This window comes from Blennius ocellaris (assembly GCF_963422515.1).
Source record: "Blennius ocellaris genome assembly, chromosome: 16".
Taxonomy (NCBI): domain Eukaryota; kingdom Metazoa; phylum Chordata; class Actinopteri; order Blenniiformes; family Blenniidae; genus Blennius; species Blennius ocellaris.
Genome location: NC_137665.1, coordinates 19624622 through 19645672, shown reverse-complemented (window position 1 = coordinate 19645672; position 21051 = coordinate 19624622). Strand labels below are relative to the sequence as shown.

Genomic DNA, 21051 nt, shown 5'->3' with positions numbered 1-21051 from the left:
TGCATTGATATTTATGTGTCTTAATTTACGTTGATCGTTATGTTTTTTAATTGTGTTTTTTTGTAAGACATTAGTTATTATTGTACATGTATAATTATGGGGAGCTGTAATCTGCACTGTCGGAGAGGAAGAGGAGAGTTGCTGATGAGGGCACACCAGCTCATTTTATGTTTTTCATTGGAACAGGAACAGAATAAAAGTGATCCAGAAGACAGGCCTGGTTCTGAGATCTCTTCATTGAACAAAAATCACAACGCAGAGAAAGAAAACCATCTAACAGGAAGAAACCTTTGTGTAACCGGTGTGGAGTTTTATTGCAAACGGAGGCCAAACGGTGTTCATATATTTTGTTACAGTTTTAATGACTTTCTAATCAAAAGTACCAAAATGTTATGGTAACTTACCGCTTTAGATCCCGTCATTCCTATTACGTTTTCTAACGTATTCAGTTTCTCTTAAATGTTCTGAAATCAAACATGAAGATCGTTCCGACACCTTCATACTGCAACTTCCTCTGGAGAGAACATGACATTTTGACTGGTTCGGATGTTCGGCACACTTTGATTGGCCGCAGGAACTGTTACTCATGGATAGCTTAGCAATAGCGTGGCAGTCCTTTGTCGCTCCACCGTCGTTTTTTTAATTAAAATTGAGAATAAAAATGAAAAGCAGGTTCACCTGTAAATCACATGGTTCAAAGTTTATACGATTCCCGTCACAGTTGGCGGCTACATTTTAGAGGTGGTTTATGATATTAGCCTTCTGTTTTCACAACAATGCGCCCCCTTGTGGGTGGTTCTGGTTTGATCAAAGAGCCCGAATGAAAAAAGAATTTGGTTTTAACTGAGGTCCAACACCAATATTCATGTTTTAACAAGGAAACACGGGCTTTCTGGCTGACGACTCCTGAAACTACACAATTCTCAACATCTTAATGGAGCCTCATGGCAGACACTCAACACGCTTGCAAAGACACTAAAGCAGGAGCCTTCAACAGTTTTTTTAAAGTACCAACAGGAGATTTGCTGAACTTCAGGGATCTTGAACGCAGCGTGGATGACTGTGGGTCGGAGCAGTGTTTACTACTGCTGTTGCGTACGAGACAAAGTCCAGGGTCTATTTGACCCCTTTACAGCTTCCCCTTCCACCCAGTCATTTGGTTTCTGCCTTTTGCTGTTAAGAAGCAACATGGAGAAGGTCAACGAGTACCTCTGCCGCTACAAAAACTACAACTTCGCCGTCGGTACGACGACCGTTGAGCACCTCGATTCTCTGCAAAGCTTCGAAGTTCGAGACAGCGACATCTTCCTGGTCACCTACCCAAAGTCAGGTTTGTTGAGGAAAGCGAGGCCTTCATTACCTCGGTCTTTTGCTCCCAGTTCTCTGGACTGATCAGTTGTTCCGGCCGGCACCAGGAACCATCTGGACCCAGCAAATCATCATCTCCATCTGTGAGCTGGCCGGAGGCCTGAACGAATATCCAAACAACTTGGAGCAGATGCCCTGGCTGGAAGAGATGGAGGGTCGGGACGATTACTCCAAGAGGCCGTCGCCTCGACTCTTCACCTCCCACCTCACTCCGGCTCTCATGCCTCCGGGACTGAAGAACAAGGAGGCCAAGGTCTGTTAAATTTAGCTTTAAATTCATGTATGGCAGATCTTGGGTGACTCAAAGTAGCAAATCTTATCAGTACTTGTTTTACTTGCACACAGTTGTTTTGCTTTTTAACTGGACTTACTTTACAGTATTCCTACTGTTTCCTACTACTATCTGTTTCGAAGTCCCTGGTAATCCTGGTCTAAACACCATGTATTGACTTAAACTTTGTCCTCAGATTGTCTACGTGATGCGGAATCCAAAAGACAACATTGCCTCCTATTATCACTTCAGCAATAAAAGTTCAGTCCTGGAGACGCCAACCAGCATCCAGCAGTTTGTCCAGAACTTCCTGAAGGGGGACGGTGAGAAACCTTATGACCAGGACTTTGAGGGGCTGAGACCGAGATTAAGACCAGGACTTTGGTCTTGGTCTTGACTTGGTCTTAAGATGCTCTGGGGGGCTCAGACCAAGACAACGTCTTTCATTTTGTTCCTAGTATGACATCGTCCAAAACAAAACCAGATCAAATTGTTTTGCATTGCGATAGTTTAAGATCAGTAAAAGTGATGATTGTAAAACGGAGGCCAGTCTTTGGTTTCCATATCCTTTTAGATTGAAGTGTCGTTCAGTTTGGCTTCCTGTCGTCATTCATTCATTCACACTTCCTGATGTTTGGTTTTGGACTTTGTGTGAAAACGGAAATGATGGTCTCATCAAATCTTTAACCTGACAGTTTATCAACTCTTCCCCAGTTGGAGCATCGTCGTGGTTTGACCACATCAGAGACTGGCATTCCACCAGAGACCAGTACAACATCCTCTTCCTCACCTACGAGGACATGATCCTGGTCAGTCTTTCGTCTGTTCTTCTCACTTTTGCAGGGATTTCTTAACCAAATGCAACATTGATGGGACCTGGTGATCCTTATGAGGCACCGATAATGATTAATAATGATCAAAGACAGAATCTGTGTATGTATTTTTTTTCCATTGTAAATATAATTAATAACTAACTACCTACAGCTATGTTCAAAATAATAGCAGTGTTGTTAAAAAAGTGAATAAAGCTCAAACTCCTTATAATATTTTTTATGTTCTTTCATTAGGAACGCTGCACATGGTTTTGCACAACAAATCATGAAGAAAAAAGTATCAATATTTAATTACTTTACAGAATATGAAGGAAAAGGTGATATTTCTGTGATTAAAAAAATAGCAGTGTCAGCATTCCTCATTACAAACTCAAATATTTACTAAATAAACTGAAAAAATATTAACATTTAGCAATCCTGACAATTAGTTAACTAATATTTTGTTGAATAACCCCTGTTTTTGATAACTGCTGCACATCTGTGCTGCATGGAGTCAACCAACCTCTGGCACCTCTGAACAGGTATGCCAGCCCAGGAAGATTGGACAACCTTCCACAATTCCTCTGCATTTTTGGGTTTTGCCTCAGAAACAGCAAATTTTATGTCACACCACAAGTGCTCAATTGGATTAAGGTCCGGGGATTGGGCTGGCCACTCCATAACGTCAATTTTGTTGGTCTGGAACCAAGATTTGGCTTGCTAACTGGTATGTTTGGGGTCATTGTCCTGTTGAAACACCCATTTCAGGGGCAATTCACATTCGGCATAAGGCAGCATGACCTCCTCAAGTATTGTGATGTATCCAAATTGATCCATGATCCCTGGCATGCGATATAAAGGCCCGACACCATGGTAAGAGAAACAGCCCCATATCATGATGCTTGCACCACCATGCTTCACAGTCTTCAGAGTGTGCTGTGGCTTGTATTCAAGGTTTGGGGGTCGTCTGACTGTCTGCGGCCCTTGGATCCAAAAAGAACAATCTTACTTTCATCAGTCCACAAAATGTTTCTCCATTTCTCTAGAGGCCAGTCGACATGATGTTTGGCAAATGCAATCCTCTTCAGCAAATGTCTTTTTTACAACAGTGGGACTTTGCGGGGGCTTCTTGCTGGTAGATTAGGTTCACATAAGCGTCTTCTAATGGTCCCAGCACTTACAGGTACCTTCAGACCGTCTCTGATCTCCCTGGAGCAGACCCTTGGCTTAGTCTTTCCCATTCTGACTATCCTTCGCTCCATTCGCATGGTAGTCTTCCGTTTTCTTCCACGTCTCTCTGGTTTGTCTTTCCATTTTAAAGCATTGGCGATCATTTTAGCTGAGCAGCTGATCATTCCCTGCACTTTTTTATACGTTTTCCCCTCTCCAATCAACTTTTTAATCAAAGCACGCTTTTCTTCTGAACAATGTTTGGCACGACCCATCTTTCATCAGTTTTCACAGAGAATTGCATGCACAACATGTGCTGGCTTCATCCTTAAATAAGGGCCACCTGATTGACATCTGTTTCTTTCACATAATGAATGATCTCACAGATTAAACTCCACACTGCTATTTTTTTTGAACATGCCTCTTTTATTTAATTAGTCAATTACATAGACCCAGGAGTATTCATATCATCAAAGTTGGGTATGTTGGTTCCTCTGATTTCACTACACCTGCTGGTAAATTATTTTCCATTTATTGTTATGTTTTATACCAAAAACAGTGATTTATCTGGTTAGTCATGTTGGACTGCTATTATTCTGAACATAGCTGTATATATAGCTGTGTGTGTGTGTGCGTGTGCGTGTGCGTGTGCGTGCGCGTGCGTGTGTGTGTGTGTGAGTGTGTGAGAGAGTGAGATAAAACTACAAAAACAAGATGGCGGACCACAAGAAACTACATTCCAAATGGAGGTCATCAGAGAGGACGATTGTCTTCGGTCTCCACCATGTGTTAGCGAACAATCGGCTCTAAAATGGAGTCCATAAATTAAAATATCTCATGTTTTCAATGTTTTCTTTGCTTCTTTTAGGACCTAAAAGGAGCCGTGCAAAGGATCTGCAGCTTCTTGGGGAAGAACCTGAGCGACGCCGCCGTCGAGCAAGTCGTAGAGAAGTCTACGTTCAAGAACATGAAGAAAGACCCGAAGGCAAACTACGAGTTTATACCACAAGACCAGATTCAATGGAACTATATGCGCAAAGGTAACGTGACATCCATCTTTCATGGCCGATCCTGAAGAGCAACTTCTCATAGTGGGCCGGATGTGGCCAATGATTGGGTCTGGCGTTCTCTTTCACGGCAGGCCGGATCGGTGACTGGAAGAACGTTCTGACTGCCGAACAGAGCCGGGAAGTGGACCGGCTCCTTCAGGAGAAACTTGGCCACTTGTCACTGAAGTTCATCTGGGAGTAAACCGAGTCGCCGCACTTTGGCCGTTGTCGTGTGATCACATGCGCTCCAAACTCTGTCTCCATGGCAACGGGGGAAATGCAACTTTTCTGCTCCTGATAGTAGCTAGTAGTTCTGCACATGCTCAGTAGAGGCAATCGGAATAAACTCCGTGGTGGCATGACTCCCAGTCCTTTTTATAGTGGCTGTCAAAATAAAAGTACCAAGTCCAGGAGAATAACAATCCAACTTGATTTGTCTGTCCACTAGACCAGCGGTCCCCAATCTTTTTTGTGCCAGGGATGGTTTAATGTCAGACAATATTTTCATGGACCGGTCTTATTAATAAATATCTTTAGAATAAATGTCAGCCTTGTGTATATTTTATTGACAGTCTGGAGAGAGGAACACTGGACCATTAATGGGACACTAAAACTTACAATTTTAACTTTGTCTAAGTCAAAGAGCATAAATGAACTCTGCAATTATCAGTTTGCATTGTGTTTCATGTGTCATATCGAAGTTTTCTCCAAAAACAAAAGTAAAAATGTGAAAATGGAGTCGACCCAGTTTTTTCAAGTGAACAGATGACAGACTCAAACCAAGTAAGTGAATAAATGTCGACTCCATTCAAAGAAAAGCAGGGACCTGTGTGCTCAGCATTGCCACCTACAGCATGGCAGCGGTACTGACACTCATACTGATTCTACATAAGAGACAAATTAAACATTCCCTCACTTTCTGCTCATGTCTGTCATTAACTTAAAAAAGGACTTGTAATAAAAGAACTTTACATTGATGACCATAAAACTCAATGTAAATCCAGATTTTAATGGGAGTGTGCAAACTGAGATCACCAGATCACATGATCACCATTACCTGAATTATGCTGAAACAGTAAGTCGGTGGAGACTCTCAGTGGATTTGGATCACAGCCCGAGCCAGAATGCAAAGAACAACACTGTGAAAAGTCACTGGAATTGTCTCCAAGGGCCGGGATGGTGGGAATTCTCCTTTTGTTTGAGAAATAAAATGTTCTCATTGATTGCATTGTTCCACCTCCTGCCCTCTGAAGGACACACAAACAGCAGCTGTCTGCAGAATGAAGGGCCTGTGGGCAAGATGACCAGCAAATAATTAACCAAACAATAAACCTTTACGCCACGTGAGGTCACACCACTCAGTTTGATTCACGCATCAGTGATGCTGCAGTTTCTGTATCTATAAAAGATCGTATCTTTTCCTATTTCCAGTATTTGTGTTCTTCAATAGCCTGAAAAATAACTCGACTCCCAAAGTGTTAATTAGTAGTCCTTGTATTAGTTTAATTCTAATACTCCACTACCATGACAATATTTGTAGTTAAAAGGCATTGTTTCAGAAAAGTTTTACTTTTACACAAGGTTTTGAAAGCACTGTCCATTCACATGGAAATGATGTAGTTAGCATGTTGGTCCATGCTAGCTACACCATTGATGTAGTAGTAATGTTTTTGTTTTAGTACTGAAAGAGCACCACACACACACACACACACACACACACACACACACACACACACACACACACACACACACACACACACACACACACACACACACACACACACACACACACACACACACACACACACACACACACACACACACACACACACACAGTAGAGAACAATGAGCTCTAAACATGACCACTGTGGAGGATTTTCCACCAGAAAGAACCAGGTTCTAGTTCTGGTCCAGAACCAGAGTTAGTACCAGTTCTTTGTCTTTCCACTGCCAAAGCCGGTTGTTAACAGGAGCTGAACTGGTGCTACACTGGTTCCACTTCATTGCTGGTCCAGAGAGGAACCAGGCTGGGGTCAGATGTGTCATCAGCTGGGGAATGACTACCTACAAGGTGGAAGAAACACTGAACTGACTTTCTGAGAACTACAACAAACACGGAGCACCAGAGTGGTTATAGAGAAATAAAAATAAAACGTTGGAACCATGTCATCAGTCGTTCCCTGAAGTTAATATGAGGGAACCAGATCATTTCCTCCTTGACGGCGGCGCCGCGGCTCTCCAGGTGCAGAGCTCCTCCACTGTCAGTTACAGTGAAGATACCATGAAAACTGTGAAAACAATGGAAAACTGCTTCTAAATTCTAGATCTCCTGCAGCTGACGTAACGTGAAACAAGACCTGGAAGTGAAGTTTGCCTTTTGCATTCGGCCTTTCAGCCTGCAGACTGTGTGTGGCTGCTGAGCTCCGCTACGAGACGCTTCATTAATATGTTTTACCACAGAACTTTAGAATGAAGCGACACTTTTGGTTCATTAGCAACTAAAAAATACGACACACTACTGTAAATGAAAGCTGACATGAAGCCATTAAAAGCCTCATTTTGTGGTTAAAAACATCCAAAGAGAACTTTAATCAGAACGCAGCTCTACAGTCGTTTATAATGGAAGCCTACGTAAACGCACTATCATTCTCCACCTCCATTCCTCCTGATGCTGAAGCTTTTGATTCAGACAATCCAGAAATTGTCAGGGTTCGTGGAACTCAATTGCACGGCAGACAAGAAGCTCAGTGCAAAAGTGCTTCTGCCGTGTTTTTTGATAATAAACAAAGTCAGGCAGTCAAATTATCACTGTGTTTACGTGTCCATTTAGGACTGCAGCATTAAACTCAGAAAGATGGCCAAGCTGGAGAACACTCTGCTGAAGCAGTTTGGTTCAGGCGTGCCGTCAACGAGGATCCTCTTCTCCAAAACACGAAGAAGCATCCACTGCCTACCCCGTTCACGCCACAGATCGTCCAAAGGCTGAGTATCATTGTAGTTTTTCTTTAATGAACTGCATCTTAATGGTCTTTTCTTGCTGGGAATCAGAAATGTGACAAAAAGAAAAAGTGTCCAAAGAGTCCATTGTGCCAGTTATGTACGCCACCACCGGGTTCATCCACAGAGGCATGAAGTTAGAGTTGTAGTCAACCATAATGCATTAAATTAAAACATAACTAAAACTCAAAACACACACTCACAGACATTACTGCCTCTTTCACTGGAGCTCTCTGGTCTTGTGAGGGAAAACGGACTCAACCAGCTCAGCGCTAGAAGAAATAATCAAATGTCTGCTTAGCTCAGGTTTTGCCGGTCAAGACACTCAAAACTTTGGTCAAACCGTAGCAACGTTTTGCATTGGCAGAAGACCTTGTCTGGACACTGTCTGTCACTGTATCCACAATGACATTATGAAATGTAAAGAACAACACTGGAAAGGTAAATATGTTGTAGAATCCTGTAGTGTTCACTCATGTCCCCTGTGTGGGGTTAAACATATATGAAGCATTTATTGCCTTTGTTCTTAATGCAGAAAAGAGCAAATTGAATCATCTACAGAGTTCAATTTAGACATAATTTCCTAAATCAGAGTCAATAAAACTTACAGAGATGGTAGAACTACAAATTAATCATTACAGATGGTGGCAGACATCAAAGGCCCAATTGGGCGGGGCTTAAGTCCTTTCATTCCTTTGATGTTGCACTGAGCCTTTGACATGATCAAACAGCTGACAAGACTGATGGGCTTTTCGCATACAGTGTCTCTTGTTCTCAGAGCTGACCAGTCCACAAATCTTTTTCACAACAACTTCAACTATTTTTGAGCTGCCAGCCTCTTAACTTCTTTAAAACCAGTCGTTGAACAAGAGAAGTGAGTATATATTTATTGTTTTTTGCTAAAATAGGTAAAGACAAAGTTGCGTTGTCCATTGATGGAGTTAGTATTGAGAAGGTATCAGGATAATGTGATTTCCGTGTCAAATTGTCCTCCAATATGATTCACAGAGACCTAAACCCAATGTTAAAACATCAAGCTGTTAGAAATTAGAATTTATTTTAGCCACCAAAGTGTGTTTACTAAAATGTTCCTTTAATTTATAGTTAATTTTGCTCTCATCTCTGTGATATTATGTCATATCCCATAAATTATCTTTTTGGTTTGTTTTGTGTTGCTAATTTCTGTTTCAGCTCAAACTTCTGATAGAATCTGATCTCTGGTCTCTTGATGTGAAGGAATAATATAAGATGTTAGTGTCTCAGTATCAGTCAGGCTCACTGTTGGTTCTTTATCAACAGGATCCCAGACGTCAGTTTTCTGAACCAAGTGATGATGGATTGGATTGAGGCCCTCCTGAGCGACTCCCCTCCTCCCTCCACCTCCAGCTCCATCTGCTCCTGGCCCTTGTCTCCTGGTTCGACCTCCACCGGGTCCAGTACCAGCCCTCCACCTGGTCCTGGAGCGGCCATCTTCCCTCAGACCTTCAGCAGTGTTGAGGGTGTGTTGGGTAGAGGATACGGTGGTTGGACTAACGCAGCAGTGGCTCCTGCGCTGCAGCAGCAGAAGCCCCTGAGGGCTGGTCTCAACAGCTCACGGCTAGCTCAGCGGTACGGCCAGGCCGGCCCGTGGAACTATGGACCAGTGAGCCACTTCGCTCCAAACATGGTGCCAAACCCGACTCCTGTCAGAATAGCGTGAGTCCATCACGCCCACGTGAACACAGCTTCTGTATCAAACACTGCCATGAGCTAAAGGTGTGGGTTTTCTTGTGTGTGTAGGAATGGAAAGCCCGTCTGCACGATGGTCCCACAAGTTCACGCCGTCTCCAAACCAAAGTAAGTTTTGGCCTAAATGTTCTTTCCTCCACGTTGACTTGTGCTTGGTCTGAAGGGAAGTGGATCAGGTGTCTGCTTTCTTACTCAAGTGTCTGATGATCAGAATCTGTTTGTGTGAACAGCATTTAAATACAAGAAGACATAGGAACTCACTGTGTTTTTCTGATGTGTGTTAGTAGGAAGAGAAAGCATCAGAACCAGCAGGATGATGACCGGCCGCGTGCTAAAAGGCCCCTCAACGCCTTCATGGTCTTCCAGAGGGAGCAGAGGAAAGTCATCACATGGAGGGGCATGAGGTTGACCAAGGCCCTGGCAGAGATGGTGAGTGTTTTTTTCTCCTCTGCGCTTCAGAGAAGTCACAAGTTCATCACAATTGGTTTGTTTTGGGATTAATTTCATGTTTGTGTTCAGCTGGCTTGTAGTTGTGCAGCAGTGTGTGTCCTGACAGTGTGTTGTCGTTATTCCACAGTGGAACCAAATGACCGATGAAGAGCAGGCTCAATATTATGAGCAGGCGAAAATAGAGGCCACGCTCCAAGATCGAGAAAACCATTCGATGCCTCCACCATCAAAGCCCCGGAGCCTCCCAGATTGGCCAAAATATACTAATTTTGATAGGCAGACCTACACTGTCAACCAGCAGGAGTCTCATTTCAATGATGGTAATTTAAGAATCCATATGATTGTTAAATGACTTGAAACCAAATAATAATTAACTGTACTAATTACACTATTGATTAATTCCTGAAGTCATAGAGGTGGCGGCCGACGTGCCCATCATCTTAGACTCTGCTCTGGAGGCTATGAAGGAATACTGCATCCCAGTCCCTGTAATGGTGACACCTGGCATTGTGGAGCCTGAAGTTGTGCCTCCCAGCCTCCAGTCGTGGTCACAGTCCACTGAGGTGGAGCTGCAGAACGACAGCTTTGACATCGACCAACTGTTGTCGGCTTTTGAAAGTGGTGAGTGAAGAACTCCTTTATGGTTCTTAAATGACTTGAAACCAAATAATAATTAACTGTACTAATTACACTATTGATTAATTCCTGAAGTCATAGAGATAGAGGACGACGTGCCCATCCTCTTAGACTCTGCTCCGGAGGCTATGAAGGAATACTGCATCCCAGTCCCTGTAATGGTGACACCTGGCATTGTGGAGCCTGAAGTTGTGCCTCCCAGCCTCCAGTCGTGGTCACCGTCCACTGAGGTGGAGCTGCAGAACGACAGCTTTGACATCGACCAACTGTTGTCGGCTTTTGAAAGTGGTGAGTGAAGAACTCCTTTATGGTTCTCAAATGACTTGAAACCAAATGATAATTAACTGTACTAATTACTATATTGATTAATTCCTAAATTCACAGAGGTGGCGGTCGAAGAGCCCAGCGTCCCAGACTCTGCTCTGGAGACTCTGAGGGATCCCTGCCTCCCAGACTCCATCATGGTGACACCCAGCATTGTGGAGCCTGAAGTTCTGCCTCCCAGAGTCCAGTCGTGGTCACCGTCCACTGAGGTGGAGCTGCAGAACGACAGTTATGATGACATCGACCAACTGTTGTCGGCTTTTGAAAGTGGTGAGTGAAGAACTCCTTTATGGTTCTTAAATGACATGAAACCAAATGATAATTAACTGTACTAATTACTATATTGATTAATTCCTAAAGTCATCGCGGCGGCGGTCGAGAAGCCCAGGACCCCAGACCCTGCTCTGGAGACTCCCTGCCTCCCAGACGCCATCATCGTGACGCCCAGCATTGTGGAGCCTGAAGTTGTGCCTCCCAGCCTCCAGCCATGGTCACCGTCCACTGAGCTGGAGCTACAGAACTACAGCTCTGACGACGTCGACATGCTGGTGTTGACTTTTGAAAGTGGTGAGTGAAGAACTCCTTCACGGTTCTTAAATGCCTTTAAACCAAATGATTGATTATGCTAATTAATATATTTATGAATTCATAACCTCACAGACTTGGCAGCAGGGACAGTCGTCGCCCCATCCGTCACTGTCCCGTCACTCGGCCAGTCAGCAGAGACGTCGGACCGTTCAGACTCTCCAGCAGAGACGCTGGACTCTCCAGACCAGTCGCCACCAACCAGCTGCTTTGAACACTTTGACAGCTTTGAGCAGCTCTTGATTTGAATTTAGATTAGATTAATAAATGACTTGTACATAAGTATGGATAGATTATTTGTTTTGTGTAAATACATGTTTTCATATACTATAATTGTATTTTTCCAGAAATTTTTATGTAAATGTATTTTGAACATTTCTGTCTGAAATGAATTCATAAAAAAGTTAGAAATGATCAGGTCTTCTGTGTGTCTCAGTCTGTGGCAGACTGAGAGGACCGATCTGAGCTGGTTATAGTTTACACAAGTATTCATTGACAAGAACAGAGTCACCAGAGGATTGGTACGGGCTCTGGCTGGCGCTCCTCCAACACTGATGGTGATGGAAACGTGTGCAGTGAATTTCATTCTTAAGAGACGGTCCCTCCTTCGGCGCACTTCCTGTCGTCTCTGGGCCAATCCCAGTGGAGGATTCCTGACTGCAATCATCCTCTCTTCAAAGGGGGGGCCTCAGTTGGCTCTTCCTCTCGGTTCTCATCCTTTAGGTGGACATCACTCACTGGGTCCATGTTTAAAACCTGAAACGAAACGTCAGAGCAGCACATGGAGAACGCTCAGGTCAGAATAGCTTGACAAAGCAAAAAACCCATTTAGTTTAAAGGTCAAACATACTGTAACTCCAACATGTACAGCAGAAGACGGTGCCATCACTTCAGAGAGGCAGAGTTGGTCTTTTCTTCACAATTTGATGTGAAATTCATAACCGTGAATAAGAAAATGTCAATAAGTTGGGTTGCTCTGTTCTTCAAAGAGGCTCTCTGCTCAGTTTTAACTTTCTTGGAAGGTTTTGATAATAAGCAATATTCCTTTGAATTTAGGAAATTTTTTTAGATCATGAATCTAGTTGGAAGTCACATAGTCAATTCAATTCATCCATCCATCCATCCATCCATTGTCTACCGCTTATCCGGGGCCGGGTCCCGGAGGCAGCAGTCTGAGCAGAGTTTCCCAGACTTCCCTCACCCCAGACACTTCCTCCAGCTCCTCCGGTGGCACCCCAAGGCGTTCCCAGGCCAGCCGAGAGACATAGTCCCTCCAGCGTGTCCTGGGTCTGCCCCGAGGCCTCCTACTGGAGAGACATGCCCGGAACACCTCCCTGGGGAGGCGTCAGGGGGGCATCCGAAACAGATGCCCGAGCCACCTCAGCTGGCTCCTCTCGATGTGGAGGAGCAGCGGCTCTACTCCGAGCTCCTCCCTGGTGGCTTAGCTCCTCACCCTATCTCAAAGGGTGACTGAGCTCCGCCCCCTATCTCTAAGGGTGCACCCAGCCACCCTACGGAGGAAGCTCATTTCAGCCGCTTGTATCCGGGATCTCGTTCTTTCGGTCATGACCCATAGCTCATGACCATAGGTGAGGGTAGGAACGAAGATCGACCGGTAAATCGAGAGCTTCGCTTTTTGGCTCAGCTCCTTCTTCACCATGACGGACCGATACAACATCCGCATAACTGCAGACACTGCACCGATCCGCCAGTCGATCTCACGCTCCATCTTTCCCCCACTCGTGAACAAGACCCCAAGATACTTGAACTCCTCCACTTGGGACAAGGGCACTCCACCGACCTGGAGGGGGCAAGCCACCTTTTTCCGGTCGAGAACCATGGCCTCGGATTTAGAGGTGCTGATCTTCATCCCAGCTGCTTCACACTCGGCTGCGAACCGTGTCAGTGCACGCTGGAGATCCAGGTTTGATGGGGCCAACAGGACCACATCATCCGCAAATAGCAGAGATGAGATCCTGTGGTCCCCAAACTTGACCCCCTCCGGCCCCCGGCTGTGCCTAGAAATTCTGTCCATATAGGTGATGAACAGAACCGGTGATAAAGGACACCCCTGCCGGAGGCCAACGTGCACTGGGAACAGGTCCGATTTACTGCCGGCAATGCGAACCAGACTCCTACTCCGGGAATACAAAGACCGAACAGCCCTCAACAAGGGACCCCGGACTCCATACTCCCGGAGCACCCCCCATAGGACATCTCGGGGGACATGGTCGAACGCCTTCTCCAGATCCACAAAACACATGTGGACTGGTTGGGCGAACTCCCACGAACCCTCAAGCACCTGGTGGAGGGTATAGAGCTGGTCCAGTGTTCCACGACCAGGACAAAAACCGCATTGTTCCTCTTGGATCCGAGGTTCGACTAACGGCCGGACCCTCCTCTCCAGTACCCTGGAGTAGACTTTTCCGGGGAGGCTGAGGAGTGTGATCCCTCTGTAGTTGGAACACACCCTCCGATCCCCCTTCTTGAAAAGAGGGACCACCACCCCGGTCTGCCAGTCCAGAGGTACTGTCCCCGCCCGCCACGCGATGTTGCAGAGACGAGTCAGCCACGACAGTCTCTGCACATCCAGAGACTTAAGGAACTCTGGGCGAATCTCATCCACACCTGGTGCCTTGCCACCGAGGAGCTTCACAGCAACCTCGGTGACTTCAGCTTGGGAAATGGACGAGTCCACCTCCGAGAACCCAGCCTCTGCTTCCTCAATGGAAGACGTGGTGGTGGGATTGAGGAGGTCCTCGAAGTATTCCACCAACAATATCCCCAGTTGAGGTCAACAGCTCCCCACTTCCACTGTAAACAGTGTTGGTGGAGAACTGCTTCCCCCGTCTAAGGCGCCGGACGGTTTGCCAGAATTTCCTCGAGGCCGACCGAAAGTCCTCCTGCATGGCCTCTCCGAACTCCTCCCAGACCCGAGTTTTTGCCTCCACCACAGCCCGGGCTGCGGCTCGCTTGGCCTGCCGGTATCTGTCGATTGCCTCGGGAGTCCTATGAGCTAAGAGCGCCCGATAGGACTCCTTCTTCAGCTTGACGGCATCCCTTACTTCCGGTTTCCACCACCAGGTTCGGGGATTGTTGCCACGACAGGCGCCAGAGACCCTGTAGCCACAGCTCCGAGCAGCAGCTTCAACAATGGAAGTGGAGAACATGGTCCACTCGGACTCAATGTCTCCAACCTCCCTCGGGATCTGTGAGAAGCTCTCCCGGAGGTGGGAGTTGAAAACTGCGCGGACGGAAGGCTCGGCCAGGTGTTCCCAGCAGACCCTCATAACACGTTTGGGCCTGCCGAGTCTATCTGGCCTCCTCCCAGTCCAGCGCATCCAACTCACCACCAGGTGGTGATCAGTTGACAGCTCTGCCCCTCTCTCTACCTGAGTGTCCAAGACACGCGGCCGGAGATCAGATGACACGACCACAAAGTCTATCATTGACCTCCGGCCTAGGGTGTCCTGGTGCCACATGCACTTATGGACATCCCTGTGCTCGAACATGGTGTTCGTTATGGACAAACTGTGACTAGCACAGAAGTCCAATAACAGAACACCGCTCGGTTTCAGATTGGGGAGGCCGTTCCTCCCAATCACCCCCTTCCAAGTCTCACTGTGATTGCCCACACAGGGGCTGTTCGGTGCTGTTCGGTGCATAGGCCGAGACAACAGTCAGAGACCTGTCCCCTACTTGAAGGCGTAGGGACGCAACCCTCTCGTTCACCGGGGTGAACTCCAACACATGGCGGCTGAGCTGTGGGGCAATAAGCAAGCCCACTCCAGCCCGCCGCCTTACACCGCGGGCAACTCCAGAGAAGTGGAGTATCCAGCCCCTGTCGAGGAGCTTGGTTCCAGAGTCCAAGCTGTGAGTGGAGGTGAGCCCGACTATATCTAGACGGTATCTCTCGGCCTCCCTCACAAGCTCGGGCTCCTTCCCCCCCAGCGAGGTCCCATTACATGTCCCAAAAGCCAGAGTCTGTGTCCGGGGATCGGGTCGTCGAGGTCCCTGCCGTCGACTGCCACCCAATCCACAATGCACCCGACCCCTACGGCAGCCTCTGTAGGTGGTGGGCCAACAGGAGGATGAGGAGGAGGGGCCCGTGTCGTCCCTTCGGGCTGAGCCCGGCCAAGTCCCGCGGGCAAGAACCCGGCCACCAGGCGCTCGCGTGCGAGCCTCCACCCCGGGCCTGGCTCCAGGGTGTGGCCCCGGCTGCGCCAAACCAGGCGACGTCACTGCTCTCCTCTGATGTGTGTTCATAGGGGTGTGTTGAACTGCTTTTGGTCTGACCCGTCACCTCGGACCTGTTTGCTTTGGGAGACCCTACTAGGGGGGCAAGCCCCCCGACAACATAGCTCCGAGGGTCATTCGGGTGCTCAAACTCCCCCACCACGATAAGGTTGCAGTTCAAGGGGGAGCAATTCAATTCAACTAATTTACTAGCACCAAATACAACACAGTCGTTTGTAGCTGCTTTTAACAGAAAAATACCCATAATATCCGCCTGAGCAATAGATTTATTTGCGACTATGGTTTATGCAAATGTAACACTGTCACGAACAACTGTAGTATTTCACTAAAATAACTTGTTAGTTTTGTTTCATGCTCATGTGTGCTGGTCTCGTGACTGTCCCTTTAAGGTTTTTTTTTATGTGTGTGGTTGCGGCAAGGTGCTTCGTGCATGCACATTCCGGTCAGACCTGTATTCTGCACTGTCGGAGGTATGTCGGAGTTTGAGCGCGCTCCTCTTTGTTAAAGTTTGTAAGCTAGGATTCAGGTCTTCAAAGTTGTGTTGAGTGTTGTGGGTGATTGTGACCAGTGTGAAAATTATGTTCCTTGAGTTTAGTCACGTTCTGTGCATAAAAAATGTACTTATACGGCAGTGGGAGGTGAAAAGCTAACTGCTATGTTAGCTTAGCAGTCGGCTTCTTCCATCAGTCTAAATGCGTGTTCCGTTTGCTTGCAGAGGGAGAGGAGAGTTGCTGATGAGGGCTCACCAGCTCATGTTATAGAACAAAACAAATAACATAATCAGCTATTCTCGTACCTGTTCTAATGAAAAACATAATGTGTTAGGTGCAACATATATGTTTTCTGGATGCTTTCATTTATTTTGCCATTCATATATTTAATTTATTTGGAATTACTTTTCTAAGCATTATATTTGTATTGATATTTATGTGTCTCAATTTATGTTGATCGTTATGTTTTATAATAGTGTTTTTTTGTAAGACATTAGTTATTATTGTACATGTATAATTATGGGGAGCTGTAATCTGCACTGTCGGAGAGGAAGAAGAGAGTTGCTGATGAGGGCACACCAGCTCATGTTATGTTTTTCATTGGAACAGGAACAGAATAAAAGTGATCCAGAAGACAGGCCTGGTTCTGAGATCTCTTCATTGAACAAAAATCACAACGCAGGGAAAAAAAAACATCTAACAGGAAGAAACCTTTGTGTAACCGGTGTGGAGTTTTATTGCAAACGGAGGCCAAACGGTGTTCATATATTTTGTCACAGTTTTAATGACTTTCTAATCAAAAGCACCAAAATGTTATGGTAACTTACTGCTTCAGATCCCGTCATTCCTATTACGTTTTCTAACGTATTCAGTTTCTCTTAAATGTTCTGAAATCAAACATGAAAATCGTTCCGACACCTTCATCCTGCAACTTCCTCTGGAGAGAACATGACATTTTGACTGGTTCGGATGTTCGGCACACTTTGATTGGCCGCAGGAACTGTTACTCATGGATAGCTTAGCGATAGCGTAGCAGTCCTTTGTTGCTCCACCGTCGTTTTTTTAATTAAAACTTTTTGTATAAGCGAACATCCACACCGCAGAGCAAAATACCCCGGAGAATAAAAATGAAAAGCCGGTTCACCTGTAAATCACATGGTTCAAAGTTTATACGATTACACTAAAGCAGGAGCCTTCAACAGTTTTTTTAAAGTACCAACAGGAGATTTGCTGAACTTCAGGGATCTTGAACGCAGCGTGGATGACTGTGGGTCGGAGCAGTGTTTACTACCGCTGTCGCGTACGAGACAAAGTCCAGGGTCCATCTGACCCTTACAGCTTCACCTTCCACCCAGTCATTTGGTTTCTGCCTTTTGCTGTTAAGAAGCAACATGGAGAAGCTCAACGAGTACCTCTACCGCTACAAAAACTACAACTTCGCCGTCGGTACGACGACCATTGAGCACATCGATTCTCTGCAAAGCTTCGAAGTTCGAGACAGCGACATCTTCCTGGTCACCTACCCAAAGTCAGGTTTGTTGAGGAAAGCGAGGCCTTCATTACCTCAGTCTTTTGCTCCCAGTTCTCTGGACTGATCAGTTGTTCCCACCGGCACCAGGAACCATCTGGACCCAGCAAATCATCATCTCCATCTGTGAGCTGGCCGGAGGCCTGAACGAATATCCAAACAACTTGGAGCAGATGCCCTGGCTGGAAGAGATGGAGGGTCGGGACGATTACTCCAAGAGGCCGTCGCCTCGACTCTTCGCCTCCCACCTCACTCCGGCTCTCATGCCTCCGGGACTAAAGAACAAGGAGGCCAAGGTCTGTTAAATTGAGCTTTTAATTCATGTATGGCAGATCTTGGGTGACTCAAAGTAGCAAATCTTATCAGTACTTGTTTTACTTGCACACAGTTGTTTTGCTTTTTAGCTGGACTTACTTTACAGTATTCCTACTGTTTCCTACTACTATCTGTTTCGAAGTCCCTGGTAATCCTGGTCTAAACACCATGTATTGACTTAAACTTTCTCCTCAGATTGTCTACGTGATGCGGAATCCAAAAGACAACATTGCCTCCTATTATCACTTCAGCAATGAAAGTTCAGTCCTGGAGACGCCAACCAGCATCCAGCAGTTTGTCCAGAACTTCCTGAAGGGGGACGGTGAGAAACCTTAGGACCAGGACTTTGATGGACCGAGACCGAGATTAAGACCAGGACTTTGGTCTTGGTCTTGACTTGGTCTTAAGATGCTCTGGGGGGCTCAGACCAAGACAACGTCTTTCATTTTGTTCCTAGTATGACGGTCGTCCAAAACAAAACCAGATCAAATTGTTTTGCATTGCGATAGTTTAAGATCAGTAAAAGTGATGGTTGTAAAACGGAGGCCAGTCTTTGGTTTCCATATCCTTTTAGATTGAAGTGTCGTTCAGTTTGACTTCCTGTCGTCATTCATTCATTCAGACTTCCTGATGTTTGTCAGGTTAAAGCTTTGATCATTTCCGTTTTCCTGAAGAGCAACTTCTCATAGTGGGCCGGATGTGGCCAATGATTTGGTCTGGCGTTTTCATTTCCGTTTTCACACAAAGTCCAAAACCAGTTTATCAACTCTTCCCCAGTTGGAGCATCGTCGTGGTTTGACCACATCAGAGACTGGCATTCCACCAGAGACCAGTACAACATCCTCTTCCTCACCTATGAGGACATGATCCTGGTCAGTCTTTCGTCTGTTCTTCTCACTTTTGCAGGGATTTCTTAACCAAATGCAACATAGATGGGACCTGGTGATCCTTATGAGGCACCGATAATGATTAATAGTGATCAAAGACAGAATCTGTGTATGTATTTTTTTTCATTGTAAATATAATAACTAACTACCTATATATAGCTTTGTGTGTGTGTGTGAGAGTGAGAGATGAAACTACAAAACAAGATGGCGGACCACAAGAAACTACATTCCAAATGGAGGTCATCAGAGAGGACGATTGTCTTCGGTCTCCACCATGTGTTAGCGAACAATCGGCTCAAAAATGGAGTCCATAAAGTAAAATATCTCATGTTTTTAATGTTTTCTTTGCTTCTTTTAGGACCTAAAAGGAGCCGTGCAAAAGATCTGCAGCTTCTTGGGGAAGAATCTGAGCGACGCCGCCGTCGAGCAAGTCGTAGAGAAGTCTACATTCAAGAACATGAAGAAAGATCAGAAGGCAAACTACGAGTTTGTACCACAAGACCAGATTCAAGCGAACTTCATGCGCAAAGGTAACGTGACGTCCATCTTTCATGGCCGATCCTGAAGAGCAACTTCTCATAGTGGGCCGGATGTGGCCAATGATTGGGTCTGGCATTCTCTTTCACGGCAGGCCGGATCGGTGACTGGAAGAACGTTCTGACTGCCGAACAGAGCCGGGAAGTGGACCGGCTCCTTCAGGAGAAACTTGGCCACTTGTCACTGAAGTTCATCTGGGAGTAAACCGAGTCGCCGCACTTTGGCCGTTGTCGTGTGATCAGATGCGCTCCAAACTCTGTCTCCATGGCAACGGGGAAAATGCAACTTTTCTGCTCCTGGTAGTAGCTAGTAATTCTGCACATGCTCAGTAGAGGCAATCGGAACAAACTCCGTGGTGGCATGACTCCCAGTCCTTTTTATAGTGGCTGTCAAAATAAAAGTACCAAGTCCAGGAGAATAACAATCCAACTTGATTTGTCTGTCCACTAGACCAGCGGTCCCCAATCTTTTTTGTGCCAGGGATGGTTTAATGTCAGACAATATTTTCATGGACCGGTCTTATTAATAAATATCTTTAGAATAAATGTCAGCCTTGTGTATATTTTATTGACAGTCTGGAGGGAGGAACACTGGACCATTAATGGGACACTAAAACTTACAATTTTAACTTTGTCTAAGTCAAAGAGCATAAATGAACTCTGCAATTATCAGTTTGCATTGTGTTTCATGTGTCATATCGAAGTTTTCTCCAAAAACAAAAGTAAAAATGTGAAAATGGAGTCGACCCAGTTTTTTCAAGTGAACAGATGACAGACTCAAACCAAGTAAGTGAATAAATGTCGACTCCATTCAAAGAAAAGCAGGGACCTGTGTGCTCAGCATCGCCCCCTACAGCATGGCAGCGGTACTGACACTCATACTGATTCTACATAAGAGACAAATTAAACATTCCCTCACTTTCTGCTCATGTCTGTCATTAACTTAAAACAGGACTTGTAATAAAAGAACTTTACATTGATGACCATAAAACTCAATGTAAATCCAGATTTTAATGGGATTGTGCCAACGGAGATCACCAGATCACATGATCACCATTACCTGAATTATGCTGAAACAGTAAGTCGGTGGAGACTCTCAGTGGATTTGGATCACAGCCCGAGCCAGAATGCAAAGAACAACACTGTGAAAAGTCACTGGAATTGTCTCCAAGGGCCGGGATGGTGGGAATTCTCCTTTTGTTTGAGAAATAAAATGTTCTCATTAATTGCATTGTTCCACCTCCTGCCCTCTGAAGGACACACAAACAGCAGCTATCTGCAGAATGAAGGGCCTGTGGGCAAGATGACCAGCAAATAATTAACCAAACAATAAACCTTTACGCCACATGAGGTCACACCACTCAGAGTTTGATTCACGCATCAGTGATGCTGCAGTTTCTGTGTCTATAAAAGATTGTATCTTTTCCTATTTCCAGTATTTGTGTTCTTCAATAGCCTGAAAAATAACTCGACTCCCAAAGTGTTAATTAGTAGTCCTTGTATTAGTTTAATTCTAATACTCCACTACCATGACAATATGTGTAGTTAAAAGGCATTGTTTCAGAAAAGTTTTACTTTTACACAAGGTTTTGAAAACACTGTCCATTTACATGGAAATGGTGTAGTTAGCATGTTGGTCCATGCTAG

At 45.5% G+C, this 21051-nt stretch overlaps 2 protein-coding genes across 2 annotated transcripts; both read left to right on the top strand.

The window, feature by feature from the left end:
* Positions 1-1188: 1188 nt before the first annotated feature.
* On the top strand, positions 1189-4872 carry LOC308141809 (amine sulfotransferase-like; the record flags this gene model as incomplete). Its single annotated transcript, XM_080512034.1, has 6 exons — positions 1189-1330; positions 1416-1621; positions 1836-1962; positions 2354-2448; positions 4490-4661; positions 4763-4872. 6 exons carry the CDS (start codon positions 1189-1191, stop codon positions 4870-4872), a joined length of 852 nt encoding a protein of 283 aa, XP_080368160.1.
* A 12657-nt stretch (positions 4873-17529) lies between these two features.
* On the top strand, positions 17530-19620 carry LOC308141288 (amine sulfotransferase-like; the record flags this gene model as incomplete). Its single annotated transcript, XM_080511379.1, has 6 exons — positions 17530-17671; positions 17757-17962; positions 18177-18303; positions 18759-18853; positions 19227-19398; positions 19500-19620. The coding sequence occupies 6 exons, from the start codon at positions 17530-17532 to the stop codon at positions 19607-19609; spliced, it is 852 nt and encodes a 283-aa protein (XP_080367505.1). The 3' UTR covers positions 19610-19620.
* Between the last annotated feature and the right edge of the window lie 1431 nt (positions 19621-21051).